The 16404-nt window shown below is 36.8% G+C and overlaps 1 protein-coding gene across 4 annotated transcripts in view; it reads left to right on the top strand.

Annotated features, from left to right (window-relative positions):
• Positions 1-16404, top strand: part of Cnot4 (CCR4-NOT transcription complex subunit 4) — a 151949-nt gene that overhangs the window by 125328 nt on the left and 10217 nt on the right. Inside the window, exon 11 of one of the 4 annotated variants that reach the window (XM_004661189.2) lies at positions 1276-2455. The exons of the other annotated variants lie outside the window; for them this stretch is intronic. Coding sequence (XP_004661246.1) covers positions 1276-1376 — 101 coding nt within the window. The 3' untranslated portion in view covers positions 1377-2455. Of the gene's footprint in view, positions 1-1275; positions 2456-16404 lie in introns of those variants that run through there. 4 annotated transcript variants of the gene reach the window in all.

Here is a 16404-nt window from a genome sequence, read left to right as displayed (position 1 = left end):
GATCTCCTTCACAATTGAAGATCACTGGCATGTGCTTTAACTTGGCTTTTTCCTCATAGTGATTATTTTTGCTTTCACATACTTGTAAGTCCCCTTTTATTGTAGTATCTGCTTATGAGACATATTAGCCCAGCTTAGGGATATGACCTATAGTAAATACAAACAAAACAGAGTGATGTTTCTTGACTTAGTGAAAATCATTCTCTTGCTTAGGTGCTCATTCATACTTGCTATCTCACCAAGAAATCTAGTCTAAAATTTTCTTTACACAACCTCCTTGCTATATACTTGGGGAACTTTGTCAACTTATTGAAAAACTATGAAATAATCTGGTCTGTGGACCGAAATAAAACATCTCTGTATTTTGTCCATTAAGCTGTCTTTCTGAATGCAATTTTGCAGATTTACTTTTCAAAGAATTCCCTGCCAAGATGTTTTTATTTCATAATGCCAAAACTTACTTGAAAAACAAACAATAGTAAGCATAAGCAATATTTTAAAAATTGAAATTATTTAGGTTTGAGATTTTTCATGTTTTTGTTCAATTTATTTTTCTTAAGCTTTGTTTCTATATTTTCACAGTGACTTTATTGACTTTTCTATCACATGTTTAAAAGTCACTTGTAGTGAAGTAATTAGCAATTATAATAAGGAGAACAGGTCTCATACATGTATGGTTTTCTGATCTAGAAATAGTCACCTTACTTTTCAGGCAATTGGATCACTCACTGTATTTTTAGTATTTTACTATTTCCCAATTACTTATAAAAGTATGCATCAAGTTTTAGATACTGTATGCTGATTTACTATGTTAAAATTTATATCTACCATTTCATTTTGGATTTATAATTTGCCTCTTTAAAATCAGTTTTTCGCTCCTATAAGTCATTTTATTTATTTATTTATTTTACAGACTTACTACTAAAGAGTGTGTTATGTAAGGGTCCAATTGGCTTAAAAAAGAATGACTTTCCTGGTCTTTATCCTTCTTTTTCTCTAAATGACTTCTTTTTCTGGTAATAGATTTGTAATCTCAATCTATTATAATTGATCTTACCTTTAACATAGTTTTGAATTTAAGGGTGTGTTAAGAGTTTACTTTCTGGGTACTTGATAAGTATATTTTAAAATTCATGTCTTGTTTCACACCCAGATTCCTACAATTAAGCATGTGTTTTATATATGTATCACTATTCCAAATATTGAAATCATTTTTAAAGGGACTGTTAACAAATCTAGTCACCCGTAACTAGACCATGACTGACTTTTCCACAGGGGAAGAAGAGGTGAAGGTTTCGACCATGCCACTGTCAGCCTCTTCCCATTCATTACAACAAGGACAGCAGCCTACAAGTCTCCACACTACTGTGGCCTGACAACAGAACTGAAAGGAGAGGATTAGACTCTGGGGTGCTTGCATGCGCAACCGGATTTTTGCATGATTCTTTTCTGATTTTGCATTTAATGTATACACCCAAAAGAGCCAATATAAACGTTCCTCATGCCTACAACTAGCGTGTTACCTCATAGTTGCTAAAGTATTTCTTCACTAGGCCTTTAACATAATTTATTAGAATAATTTTGGCATTGTTTTTCATGAGTGATACTATTTTTAACTCATACAAATAAACGTATAGTACTAATTAAGATCCCAGATGAGATTAGCTAGTACTGTTCTTACTTTGGCTCTATTACGTAAAATATACAATGGTAGTTCATTGTTTTCTGATTTGTGAAAAAAAACTGGTAATATCCTTACCTACTCCTGAAAATTTTGAAAAATTAAGATGTTTATTGCATTCTTTGAAGATTTGAGAAGAAAGAATACATATAAAACAAAATTGGTGTTATCATTTAATGCTCAGAAGAATGTTGTCAGCAATTGTTTTTAGTTGTCTAGATTTATATCCTATATTATGCCTTACATGTGTGGAAACTGTTTTGTTCTCTCTCATTTGCACATTTGCACTTTCTTTTGAATGGTTGTTGATTATACATAGCTGGTTAAAAGATTATTATTATGGCCTAAATGCAATATAATCTCTTTTCTAATGCACTGCCTAGTATACCAGGAAATGCCTCAAAGACAGAATTTCAACTTGTAGTTGACTTATAAGAAACTTGAATATGGGGTAAACATTGTATATAAGTAGTAGCCATAGTAGTGTAACACTTTTATTAAGCAAACAATAGTTCAGTGGTATCTGTTTGGAAATTTCATTCTTTAATCATTGACATGTGATGGAAAGACTACGTATACTTGACCAGAAAATATCGTAGGAGAGATTGGGTGTCCTGTAAAATTAGACCATGTAAGTTGTACTAGTTAACTTTAGTTAACCATAGAGAATAGTGAAGTACTTTACAAGAACATAATGTAAAGTGATGTTTTTGATAATACAAAATTTCTTGAAATAGTTTTGAAACTGATAATAAAAGAAATAAACTGAACTTAGTCCTGAGCAATGGCCAGTAGCTGATTTTAAAAAAGCATCACCATATTCTGCCTAAATGTACATCTGGGAAAAAAGGGCAAGTTAGACCTCCTCTTGGTTTTAAAAACAATTGTGTCAAAAGGTATGCCTTAATTTGTTTAAAAAAATAAAAGGAGGAGGAATTTTGTGACTATCAAAAAATAGTCTAAAGATTTAAAAGAATAACAAAGCTTATTAGGAGATAAAACAAATGCTGTATAGAGTTGGAGTCTTCATAGCTACTTTTCTATATAAAATCTGGTAACTTTCTGTTAAATAAAATGAAACATGGCTTTATCATGAGGCCTATCAGGGTACACTTAAGTTTATTGTTAGATATCCTTTGATTTGGTTAACTGAGATTATAACAATAGCTAATTCACTAGTTATTTGTATTTTTATAGAATTTACTATAAATATCAATCTCTCATTTACATTTAGAAGTGAATTTAAGGCGACCTTGTAAGAAAGTCACTGTCAAATAGAGTAGACTTGTTAAAAACATCAGCCCTTAATCATTCCTTAATTATGGTTTTCATTTGACTAGAAAAGGCCAAGACTGCTATGTCTTCTATAGTGCTACAGCTCCTGAGCTGTGTGAGAAAGACTGCCTGTTGTAACGGTGCTCACATGCTCAGAGTTTTCTTCAGTTTTCAGTACAACTTGCTTATTCCTATATCTTACAAGTCCATAGCAGGTAATTGACATCCTCTCCTTGTGTGTGTTGGGCAGTGTACCTGTGGAAGAAGATTTCTTTCCTTATCTTTCTGTTCTTTGTTGTTCATAGCTTGTGCAGAACAAGTTGTCTAAAAGTTTGCCCAGAATTCCAAACATATTTTCAAAGCAGTCTCCTCCTCCCTGCCGCCTCTTCTATCTCTTACTTCTCTGGCAGTTAGACCTCAACCTTTTAGTTTTTATATAGAATGGCTAAAAACTACCATCTAAGTTGTTTTGTAACGTACACCTGGTAAGGCCTCACGTTTTTTGCTTAGTTAACATTTAATATAGTTTTTTTTTATAAGTCTTCAAAGTCAGTCATATTTTTACACTGAAGCACACAAGAAGTTATGTAGCACATATATGCACCATTTTATGATGTGGGCATATAAAGACCAAAGTGGAGGTAAAGAATGAGAAATTCTAAAAAGCTTCAGGTTTGCTGATCCATCTTATGTATGGAAACTTTCCATCCTTTACTTTCTTAACCATTAAAATGTAACTAGTCTTCTCCTTAACACTGGAATTTTGAACCTGGAGTCCAGAACTCTTTGATGATATATATGAAATTTCTTATTTTTATGCATATATTTTTTTTTCTAGAGGAGAATATCTATAGTTACTACATTTATAGAGGGTTTGGTGGAAACTACTCTTGTTCTTTGTCCAAGGGGAAAAGAAAGGTTAAGAAACTGCTGCCTTAAAATGATTTTAGGGCCTCTGTAGGCAAATAGTCCTTCACTGAATGATTCAGTCCTGTGATGTAAATGAAGTGCCTCTTTATTTTCTTAAAGATTCCATTAGAAAGTGTTTTAATTAATAATGCTTTCCTTTGCTGTTCACAGTTTTTCAGGTGATACTTTGACCTACTGTTCCTTTATTTCCACAAAGTATCATTTAAATATTTGAGCCTCTATTGTATAGTGACCTGAGCTTGATCTTACAAGGTCAAATAAAACATAAGAACAAGTTGGGCGTGGTGGTGCATGCATTTAATCCCAACACTCGGGAGGCAGAGGTAGGAGGATCACTGTGAGTTCGAGGCCACCCTGAGACTACATAGTGAATTCCAGGTCAGCCTGGGTTAGAGAGAGATCCTACCTTGAAAAACAAAACAAGCCAAACAACAACAACAACAACAAAACCCCAATAAGAACAATAGTCTAGTCTTAGTTTCTTTTACATCATTTTTATCAGACCAACTCTTCTTTTTTTTTTCCTTTTCAAGGTAGGGTCTTGCTGTCACCCAGGCTGACCTGGACTTCACTATGTAGTCTCAGGCTCAGGCCAGCTCTTGATATATTTCAATCATAAGTACAGCCAAGAGCAGTCCATACTCATCTTTTTTTTTCATCTCTCAGTAACTGATCTGACAGTGACAACAAAGAGAGACATATTTCAATTTTAAAATATTACTAATTTGGAGGGAGGTTAAAAAAATTAGGCATGGCATACATTCATTATTCCAACTTACACATGCATAGATATGCTCATGTCTCTTAAGCATCCTGGCAATTAAGTTGAGTCTCGCACACACATTTCTTTGAAGTAAACAACTTTAGTACATTTAGTCTGTGCATACTTCTGCTGACATCACTCTTGTGTGGTATTCTAAGCACCTTCAAGGCTGCTAAAACTGTCTCTACTGTGACTCAGGTCCATAGGGAGATACACCTACAGAGGCACAGCAGCAGAAAACTAAGAGAATGGCAAGAATTGTTGGTGTCTTGAAACCCCTTAGATGACCTACCACCATGTTGTTTATGCAGGCAGATAAAATGGGGACACTATCCTATGTTGGTTTGTAAGAGTTTGATTCTTTTGTATGACATTTTATCAAATCTGTCTAATTGGCTTTAAGAGATTTTAAAAAATACAGTAGCTTTTCTTATTTGTCTTATAAAGAAGCAATTACCTCAAGCAAATATACCCACACACCCACATTCTTAATCTATAAACTAGGCAAAGTGCAATTGCTTGTGTAAGACAGTTCATCAGCCCTTGTAGCTGTCTATCACACTTGGAATGAGTTGGGTAAGTGGCTGAAGTATATATAGTGCTCACACATGTCATGTTCAGGAAGCAAATTAGATACCCTGCTGATAAGAAAAATAAAGGTAGGAGCTAGAGAAAAATTTGTAAGCTAGTATGGAGAAAGGGTAAGTGTGGGACTTTTTTTTTTTTAACTTTGGAAGATGGCTTACATTTAGATGGAAACGGGAAACTTGGTACATCAAGGAGAAGGACGGAACCGCCTGGTCTGTCTGTGCTGGGAAGGAAGGGGACAGCAAGGTAATAGACTTGACTGAGGCATGTGGGTACAGGTAAACTGGGGCATATGCCAAAAGCCTTAAAAATTAGACAGAGGAGTTCAATCTTGCTGTGTGAAGGTATGGATGATGGTAGGGTTTTGCATAGATGTAACTTGATTGTAGCGTCTTAAGAAAAATAACTTGGTAATACCTTTAACACTAGCTAGGACAGACTAGAAAGCAGTTTCAGTATGCCATTGCTGACCAGTTCAAAAAGTTGTCTTGGACTAGAACAGTAATTGTTAAACAAAGAAGAGATTATGTGTTTCATACAAAAAACATAGGGCTATACCCTCAGGCCCCTTCATCATCATCTTTTTTTTTTTAATAGTTCTGATATAGTCCAAACTGGCCTTGAACTCACTATGTAGCCTAGGCTAACCTTGAGCTCAAGTTCTTCCTGCCTTTAGCCTCCTGAGTTCTGGGATTATAGGTATGTACCATGACACCCAGCTGAGGAAAGAAGTTGTAAGTACAACTGCTAAGCCATCTCCCTGGCCTTGGGGTGGTATGTGTGTGCTTTTAACATTCTATGGTTTAACACAAAACATTAGGAATGGAAGATACAAATATTAAGAAGTTAGTTAGAAGCTCAAGAGGGTGAAGACCTAAAGGTAGTCAAGAAAACAACACTGAAGTATCTATCATCTAGTCAAGAAGAGGCCAGTGAGGCAGTTAGTTGCATATGAACTGGTATGTGGAAAGGAGTTCAGTGATTCTAGATTTCTGGACAAAGAACAGGCTGATGTTAAAGAAATGCCAAATAAGGAAATCAGTCAGTGTGATGAACACAGTGCTAAATGTTGGTGAGAAGCAGAGAAAGGATAATAGCTGTCTAACATTTAGGCTAGAGGTTGGAGAACAGCTAGTTTTTATATTACCCCTACTTCCCTACAGACTTTATTGAGTATGACCTTATCCTTTTGAAAGAGAATTGTTGAAATCATGGTATTGCCCTGGGAATCCTGAGTCAGGCTCCCATAAATTCAAATGATCCAAAGGCAAACTTCTGAAAGCATAGCAGGAAAACAGGGAAGAAGAGTGATGGGGAGGACCTTGGAAAAGCCAGAGATGAGATGAGGCAGGTGTAAGCCCTGTGCAAGCAAAGGATTGATGGAAATGTTAGGAAGTGAAAGATTGTGGGACATGATGAGTCTAGTAGTTAAGAAGCCTGTTGAGTCAGAAGCTCTCCCAGTTTTAGCCCTAACTTAGAAAGCTTCCCACTTAGGAAGGCAGAGTATTCCCACAGATGGATTAGGCCATTCTGTCTTATTTATATATACATAGCAAGATAAAAATTAAAAGCAGGATTTTAATGCAGTAGAGAGAAATTAATAGTCTTGCCACCATGGATTATAAAACTATTTTAATAATTTTTCTCCAAGGAGACTGTATTACCTGAGTGAAATCCACAAATTATTGGGCCAATCTACTTTTGGTTCTTATGTTTTGTATACTTAGGATGTAACCTTTAGGAAAAGTTGCCAAATACAGTACAGCAGGAATGGCTATATATATGTATACACACATGTATATTGATCACTAGATAAAGTGGGTAGTAAATATCTCCAGTTTGGAAACAACCTTTGTATTTTGGCACTAAAGTACTTTTTGAAGTTGACTACATTTGCTTCTATTATATGGAGACTGAGATTTCAACTGCTCAAAACTTCTATGTGAAACCATGTTAATTGAGCAGCCACTGTTTCTTTTAGAACCTCTTTAGTGGTCTGTGGTTTATTTCCACGAGAATTGTTGTGGACATCTTGTATTGCTGATCATCCCTCAGTCAGCTACCTTAGCAGGTCTTAGTCAAGAGCAGTTTTTAAGGAATCACTCTTGACAGTTCAGAATTTGTAAAACTTTTCTCTGTTTCATGGTCTTTCACATTTTTGGTTTTGGGTTTGAGTTATACAGAAATCAATTTTATGCCTGTTAGGTACCTGCAGCTGGAGGCAATAAGCCTAAATCATTTTAAGGCAATTGAAGATTCAACTAATGTACCTAGAAATTCCATGAAATAGCTTGAAATTGTTGACCTTGAGAGCCAGTCCATTGTCTTTAGATTCCTCTTGTCCATACTTAAGGGACAAGTATTGTCTCCATTTGTAGGCCATTTCACATGCATAGACTTATTCTGGAAGCTTATTTTACACCATACTGTGTTTAGAACAGTTTGTCATGCCTGCTTCTTGTTTGATACTCAGATGTACTATTGTGCTGTTACGCCCAAAAGCTTCCCTTCTTCAATAGAGTTTATAAAGTCTTTGAAGTGCCTGTACCTTAATTTTTTTATGGATGTAAAATTCATCTGAAATAGAATTAACTATTTGAATGTGTCTAAGCCACTGGCTCAGTACTATTTATTAATTCCTTCATTGCTAAAATAGAATTCTTGTCAGAGCTGAGTGGTAATGGCTGAATCTAGACTCAGTGTTTTACCCAGGAGGATAAACCTTAAACCTTAACATATTTGGCATCTCAGTACAGCAGTACCACTTCAACTCAGACTTTATTTGTAGCAATTCATTGCCACCCGTCTCCTCCTTTCCCCCCAAAAAAACAACAAAAAAGGGAGGGGATTAAGGTGTCTTACCATCTTTAGGGTATTTTAAGTAGCATTATTCAAGAAAGGATTCTCATGGCAGAAGTATAGTGTAGGGCTAGTTCTGTGCATGTGAGATTGAGCGAGCATATATCAACCTGCCTGAGCGTGCGTTTCACAGAGAGTAATTGTTCACTTAGGTCCTCCGCTTGATGACTGTAACAGAGGAAGTAGTCTCAAGCCACTTCTCTGATTTCTGAGGCATTTATTCCTGCTGTGTTTTGATTCATTCATATGTTCAGGGTCAATACTATATTCTTACGTTTTCTGTCTCTTCAGTGGGATTTTTTTAAAGGAAGCAAGGACTTAAAATGTGGTAAGGTACTCGTGCCCAACTCAGCTACTCCTGTTATTAAGCATGACCATCCCATGTTACACTCTTTGGGGAAACATGTAAAAATAATCAAAGATTTATATTAGAATTATGAAACTTGAAAGTTCTGATTAACAATCCTAGCAATCTTCCCTTTAAGGATCAAATAATAATGATTGTGATTTTTTTTCCTACCCATACCTAAATATTTAAAATTCTGTATCCCCCACCATCTGAATTTGTTTTTATATATTTAACTTAGTGGAGAAAAGAACTTAAAGATCCCAGGTATATTTCTTCCCTAAACATTGCTGTGCCTTATAGTTTAATTATAATAGTAGTTTTTCTCAAGTTCAGGGCTTTTAACTATAAATGAGTAAAAACAGTGAATTGAAGGTGGCTTTCAAAGTATTCATGGACAGGTATTTTCACAGATCCCAAAAAATTGTCAAGTTAAATGTGCTCAAGTGATCTTGCAGAAACTTTAAGAAGGGAAAAAATTACAGCTTTGCAAATATTCTTCATGTGTACTTAATTACATATTTGCTAATGTCAAAATTAAAATAAAGATTAAAAGAGGAGTGGAATTTAATTTACCCAGGACATTTCTTCAGTACCAAAGAGCACTTAAGAATCAACTTGCTAGACTGCTGACATCTCTTAATACTGCAGAATGAAAAAACAATATGTAGTAATGGCACCAAGACGCATTACACCCACATTTTAGGTATGTTCCCAGGTTCATCTTCAAAGAAGAGCTCCCTTTTGCTACTCCGCATAGAATGATAGCGTACCTACTGGGGGTTTTGTTCAGTCAAGGAGGTGGCTTACAGCACAGTGAAACCGGAAAAGTGCCACAAGGATTTAAGGATGATAATATGTTCAACATCTTGAAGAAAATCAAGAAAGCTGCCTGCAATCAACTCTCACGGCCTAGTGCTATTTTCTGATATGGCAAGATTGAGTTTCAAGGACTGACATGCTACATTTACATTGCTGCCAGTATTAGAGCAAAACATAGTATCTGGAACTTAACTGGGATTATTTTGAACCTCATCATGCTGCATTTTTCCATTTGCAAGAAGTTTGACACTGAGCCTGTATAATTTTTTCCTTCATTACACCTGTGAATTGACCACCCAGCTAAAGGTAAATGAGGCCCTGGGTTATGAATTTGTTAGCCAAATAGGGATGTTTTGTATTGGCCTTAAACTGAGTTGGATTACATGCTGTTGTTCTGTTTATGTTTTCTCTATTAAAGTACTTTTTATTAAAAATCATGGTTATGGCCCTTGTCTAGCATGTGCAAGGCCCTGGGTTTGATCTCCACCACTGCAGGAAAAAAATCATGGATTCCTGCTCTATATGCCCTATTTCTCTCTAATACCCATTAAAATAATATTTCTGTGAGGTTTATTTCTCTTTCACTGAGAATTGTTCACTAATAAACCTAGCTATGGGGGCCGGTGAGATGGCTCAGCAGTTAGATGCTTGCAAAGCCTACAGCCAGTGTTTGATTCTCTAGTACTCAAATAAAGCCAGATGCACAAAGTAGATGCATCTGGAGGTCCCCCCCTCTTAGTGGCAAGAGGTCCTGACATGCCCATTCCCTCTTGCTTGTAAATAAGTAAGTAAATAAATAATTTAAAAATCCTAGCTGTACTATTACCCAGGTCTCAGACAGGTATAACATCTTGAATTTTAGTGTAGTCAGTCCTCTTGGGTGCAACCTTTAAGACCTCATGGTATTTTTAATGCTACATCATTTAAACATATTACTAAGGTGAATGTGAGTTTAAATCTCCAACTATACAAAGCCTATAACACTTTTATATTTTTTAATTGTTAATCACCATGAGTATCTGTCTGACATCTTGTTTTCAGCTCCTTATCTTTTTCCTTCTTTGGACAAAGACAGAATCATTTTCTTTCTTCATGTTATTCACCATTTATTAGTGGGGAAGTAACAACTTGTTGTTGTTGTTAAGATGGTCTTACATGGATAGCCCAGACTGGCCATGAACTCTGTACTGTGATGATGACCTTGAACTTATGATCCTCCTGCTTCTAACCTTCCAAGTGCTGGGATTGTAGACCCACACCACCAGATTTAGTTGATGCATTTCTAGGGATGGCATCCAGGGCTTTGTTCATGCTGTGCAGTCCACCCTCTGAACTATATCCCGAGCCTCACCACTGAAACTTAATGCTCACTACCTGTATGATTTCTCTACTGGATCCAATAGGCCTGGATTCTCCATTTTCAAAGGAAAGACCTCTGTGTCTGTCAGACTGCCAATTATTCACTTGTCTATATCAGATACCAAAGTCGGCATACCCCATATCTCCTCAGGAACCATCCTATTAACCTTTCAGCTTCTTGCTAAGCTGGTTTTGATTTTTAAGTGATCAAATTCTCCCACCCCCCCTCTTTTTTTGAATCAAAACAACACATTTAAGTAGAAGGAATAGTCTTGCTTGGTTTTGGAGTCAGTTGAGGAGTACCATTGTGCTATTGAATGTTGAATCAGCAGATTTTTGACACTGGAAGGTTTTGACGTTATTAAGTTCACCTAGTTTTTAAGGTATCTAACTCTTAAAAATCATTTAATACTTTTAAACAATATGACTACAATTCAGTTTTGCAAATAAATGGATTTTAATAGCATTGAAATTTTCACTAAAGCATGAGTTCTGATTTGGTATAAAGCTCCTGAATATCTGAATTAAGAATTGTAGTTTCTGATATATATTTTGTTTTCATCTAATCTTCCTTCCTTCTTTCCTCCCTGCCTTCTTTTGCAGTGAGATTCAATATTCACTGAGAATTGGTTCTGTCAAGACCCTCTCTGGCAGTCTGTTCCAAATTCAACTAATAAATCATAACTAAGGATGAACACTTACATAAATATATATTATAAATGATTTTTAAGTAAAATCCTGTTAGTGGACTGATGGTAAGCATATAAGTCTTTGAATTCATCAGTCTTTTTGAAATGCAGTCCTTCATAGGAGTATTAGCTATTGTAGGACTGGAGAGGATGAAGTTCTTTTTAGAAGGGGTGAGTGTGTGTGTGTGTGTGTGTGTGTGTGTAAAACAATCAGTTTGATAATGAAAATATGCAACATAAACATCATAGTCAACACCAGGACATTGTGGTTTGAAGAGTTTATCCACATTTGAGGACTGTTTTATTTTCACAATTTTTATTAACATTTTCCATAATTATAAAAAATATCCCATGGTAATACCTCCCCCTCCCCCGCACTTTCCCCTTTGAAATTCCATTCTTCATCATATTACCTCCCCATCTCAATTATTATACTTACATATATACAATACCAACCGAAGATTGTTTTTTTTTTAATATATTTAATTTATTTATTTGAGAGAGAATGGGCGTGGCATGTCCTCTAGCCACTGCAGAGGAACTCCAAAAGCATGTGCTGCCTTGTGCATCTGGCTTACATGAGTACTGGAAAAATGAACCCGGGTCCTTAGGCTTCACAGGCAAGGGCCCTAACTGCTAAGCCATCTCTCCAGCCCAAGGACTGTTTCTAAACTAAGAGTCATCTTTTGAAAATTAGAAGCAAAAGAGTTTTATCTACCTTATTAAATTAGAAGGAAGGAAAAACAAAATAATCTTTTTTATTAAAATTTTTATTTACTTGAGAGCGACAGAGAGAGAGAGAGAGAATGGGCACGCCAGGGCCTCCAGCCACTGCAAATGAACTCCAGATGCATGTGCGTCCTCCTGCATCTGGCTAATGTGGGTCCTGGGGAATCGAGCCTTGAACCAGGGTCCTTCCTTAGGTTTCACAGGCAAGTATTTAACCACTAAGCCATCTCACCAGCCCCCAAAATAATCTTTTTTTTAAATGCACATTTTTTTTATTTGAGAGTGACAGATGAAGAGGCAGAGAGAGAGAGAATGGGCACACCAGGGCCTTCAGCAACTGCAAACAAACCCCAGATGTGTGCCCCCCCCTTGTGCATCTGGCTAACATGGGTCCTGGGGAATCAAGCCTCAAACCGGGGTCCTTAGGCTTCACAGGCAAGTGCTTAACTGCTAAGCCATCTCTCCAGCCCTTAAATGCACATTTTATAACTCTTTAGGTCACAGCAAAGTTGAAAAGTAAAGGAATTTCCCATATACTTCCTGACCAACACATGCATAACTTCTTCATACCAGGTCCCCCAACATAGTTATACAATTGATGAATCTACATTGATAACTCATTATCACCCAGAGTTTACAGTTTACATTCAGGTTCATTCTACTTGTACATATATTTTCTGTGATGAATCATGACAATTTATCATGGTAGTACCTCAGAGTACTTTGTGCTATGCTGAAATTCCTGTATGCTGTTTATTCACCCACTGATCCCCTTGCTAACCACTGGCAACCATTGGCCTTTAAAAAGATTTTTTTAAAAAAAAAAATTTATTTGAGAGAGAGGCCGATGAGAGAATGGACATGCCAAGGTCTTCAGCCACTGCAAATGAACCTTGTGCATCTGGCTTACATGGGTACTGGGAAATTGAACCTGGGTCCTTAGGCTTCGCAGGCATGCACTTTAACTGCTAAGTCATCTGACCAGCCCAACCACTGGTCTTTATACTCTTCCCATAGTTTTGCCTTTTTTAGTTTGTCTCTTGTTTGGAATAATACTATGTACCATTTCCAGGTTGTCTTCTTTCATTTAGCAGTATAAATGTACATTTCCTCCAGTCTGTGTTTTCTTAAAACTCAGTCTTAAGACAAACCTTAACAGATATCTCTTGGTTTCCATAATCTATACAATGAAAGAGAAGGAAGTATAAAGATGCATGATTGGTTCACCATGACTATACCCATATCTGTTTCATTTAGTTTTAGTACACAGTAATGATCATATTCTGTTTTTTTTTTCAACAAAGTAAATTTGCATTTCTAATGCCTAAAAATACTTTTAAACATGATGAGTTATGAACAATTTGTCATTTAAAGTCATGTTCTTGGAAAATGGATTTTATTTTATTTATTTTTTTATTTACTAGCAGAGAGAGAAGAGCTGCAAAGTCTGTAATTTGGGTGGGTGGCATAAGAGGAAGCAAGCCACAAGCTATAGGAGGAGGTTATTTCCAATTGAAAATTACTGTTACTAGAAGCTACCTTCATACTTACCTGTTGAATTTCAAATTTAACTTCTTGAATATTTCAGTTGGAAAGGAGCCACAGTTTGCTTTACAATGCTTGTTTCTCAGAGAATGTCCCAAAACAAAAGCAGAGCCTAACAGTGGTTGCTAAGCCTATCATACCCTCTGGTCTGTTTGAAGAGCTAATTCTAAGCATGTAGCTCTACAGTCTGCAGTTTGTGGTTCTGGTGAATACCCTGGAACACAATTTATTTTGCACCTACAGAATTAAAGAATTAAAGTCACTTGAGCAGATTTAGATGCATTTTTACTGCCTTTTCATCTCTCAGTTTCCTTCATATTGCTTATTCTGTTCTTTTGGTTTAAATCATGTTTTGATACAAAGGAGTAATTTGAACATGGAAGTACATTGCTTCATGTTTTCTCTTAGCCTAAAGTCAATTACAAAGCTGAACAGTGGTGTTTCCTACTTTTCTCCTTATTTTACACCTAGCATTTTTTTTCCCTTTTTTTTTTTTTTTTTTTTGCCTTTGGCATGCATCAGATGCCTTTAAAAACTATTTTTATTTATCTGTTTGCAAGGAAGGGGGAGGGGGAGGCAGTATGGGTGCGCCAGGGTCTCCTGCCACTGCATATGCACTCCAGATAAATGCACCACTGTGTGCACCTGGCTTTTTATGGGTACTGGGGAATTGAACCCAGGCTGCCAGGCTTTTTGTAAGCAAGCACTTTAAACGCTAGGCCACCTCTGCAGCTCCAGACGCTTTTTAAATGATCATTATGGATATGCGTTTTAATCAGTAAGAATTATAATACTCATATACAAGTTGGCCGGTACTTCTGTCCATCTTTTCTAATCTTCAAATCCAATCTCCTCAGGTTTTCTTTGTACAGTGGACTGACTGCTTTAGATTTTGTCTTGTGTTTTTTTTTTTTCTTAGTATTAATTATTGTATAACTGTAATGGGGTGTCTCAGCGTCTTCTGTGGCTTGTGAATCACTGCTCCCCAAACACTGGAACCAACCTTGCCCATCATTTTTCTCATCTTATTTTGGAAAGGTGACAGTGTACTGTGGCAGTTGCAGAAATAGCCAGAATGTATCTCATCCCAGAACTCAAGTAGTTCTCATTCTTTGCTTTTGGGAACTCCAGAGGGTTCAGATTTTCACAATAGCCACCCAGTTCTTTGTTAGGGAGAATAAAATCCATAACTAGTTTCCTCCTTCCTTCCCATTTTGGAAAAGACATGTTAATGATCAGCAAGGTACATGTATCAGTTTTATTATATATATATATATATATATATATATATATATATATATATGTATATGTATATGTATATGTATATGTATATGTATATGTATGTATGTATGTGTATATGTGTATATATATGTATGTGTGTGTGTGTGTGTATATATATACACATATGTTAGTTTTTTGAGGTACATTCTCACTCTAGCCAGGCTGACGTGGAATTCACTATGTAGTCTCAGGGTGGCCTCAAACTCACAGTGATCCTCCTACTTTTGCCTCCTGAGTGCTGGGATTAAAGGCATGCGCCACCATACCTGGTTTAGGTTTATATTCTTATAACAGATTTAGACCCAAAAATGTTAGAGTGGCACCCCCCCCCATGTCCCTACAGTTTCATAATATGTCTTGGAAATCATATTCTCGTGCTCTGGGATCCTGTTAGTGAGGCAGGACCCACTCCTAGCAGTCCTCCCACCTCAGCCTCCCAAGTGCTGTGCTGCTTATTGTGTTGTGTTTTGGAGACAAGCTCACTAGACAGCCCAGGCTGCCTTGAATTTGCAGCAGTCCTGTGTGTCTGCCTCTTCGGTTCTGAGATTACCACCAACTGTTTCCTCATTTTCTTTATTAGTTGTGTACATACTCAGTGTGTAAACAGCCATGTTGGTACCATCATTAGCCTCTTCCTTGTCCTCCCCCCTCCAAAGGGACCCTCCTCGTTGAGGACTGTGGGCCGTGCGTTGTGGGGCTAGCCATCATTCATGGGGAAGAGGCAGTGTCTCTGCATAATGTGCCAACTTATGGCTTGTTTCCTCATTTTAGATGTAGCCTTACACTGAAACATCCTTATAATGAATCAGTTATCTAAATGTCTCCCTGTTCTTAGATGGTCAAATTCTCCTCCAAATTAAGTTTATAGATTGTTAGGAATAGTCTCAAAGAGAAAAATACACACTGTGTGAAATATATCTGTTTGTAATTTGAAATCTGCCTACTTTATGATTTCCTGCCCTACCTTCTGCTCTGCTTAGAAAGCGCTTTCCCCTGTCCTCTTCACCAGTGACCCCATTTGCAGAGTGGTAGAATTAATCACTTCCTTCTTTGTGCCTCATAGAATTGGTTCTTTCTAGTACTTGTGTGTCCTCCTGTCCTGTTATCCCTGAGTCCTGCTAGTACCAGCACTGGTTAATCGTGCCCATGACAAGAGCAAGCACTTCAGCATTACACTGATTTTGGTTGCTGACTGTGACACTTTTTTTCCTTTCTTTTTTGGTGCAGGGTCTTACTCTAGCTCAGGATGACCTGGAACTCACTCTGTAAGCCTAGGCTGTCCTGAGACTCTTGGTGATCCTCCTACCTCAGCCTCGGAATGAATGCTGGGATTAAAGATGTGTGCTGTCACACCTGGCATTGAACTGACTAACTTTGAGTAAATTCTTTAAACAACCAGAGGCTAATCAGCAGTCTTTTTGTAAAATGAAAGTACTCTCTAACCTTACTGAACTGTTACTACTAAAGTAATTATGTACATAAGGTACAGAGTGAGTGAATGGTATCTGCAGTAGAAAACGGATGAAGTATTTCATAC

This window comes from Jaculus jaculus, chromosome 10 (genome assembly GCF_020740685.1).
Source record: "Jaculus jaculus isolate mJacJac1 chromosome 10, mJacJac1.mat.Y.cur, whole genome shotgun sequence".
Taxonomy (NCBI): Eukaryota; Metazoa; Chordata; class Mammalia; order Rodentia; family Dipodidae; genus Jaculus; species Jaculus jaculus.
Note: the sequence above shows the minus strand (reverse complement) of the source record. Positions and strands in the feature narration are given on the sequence as shown.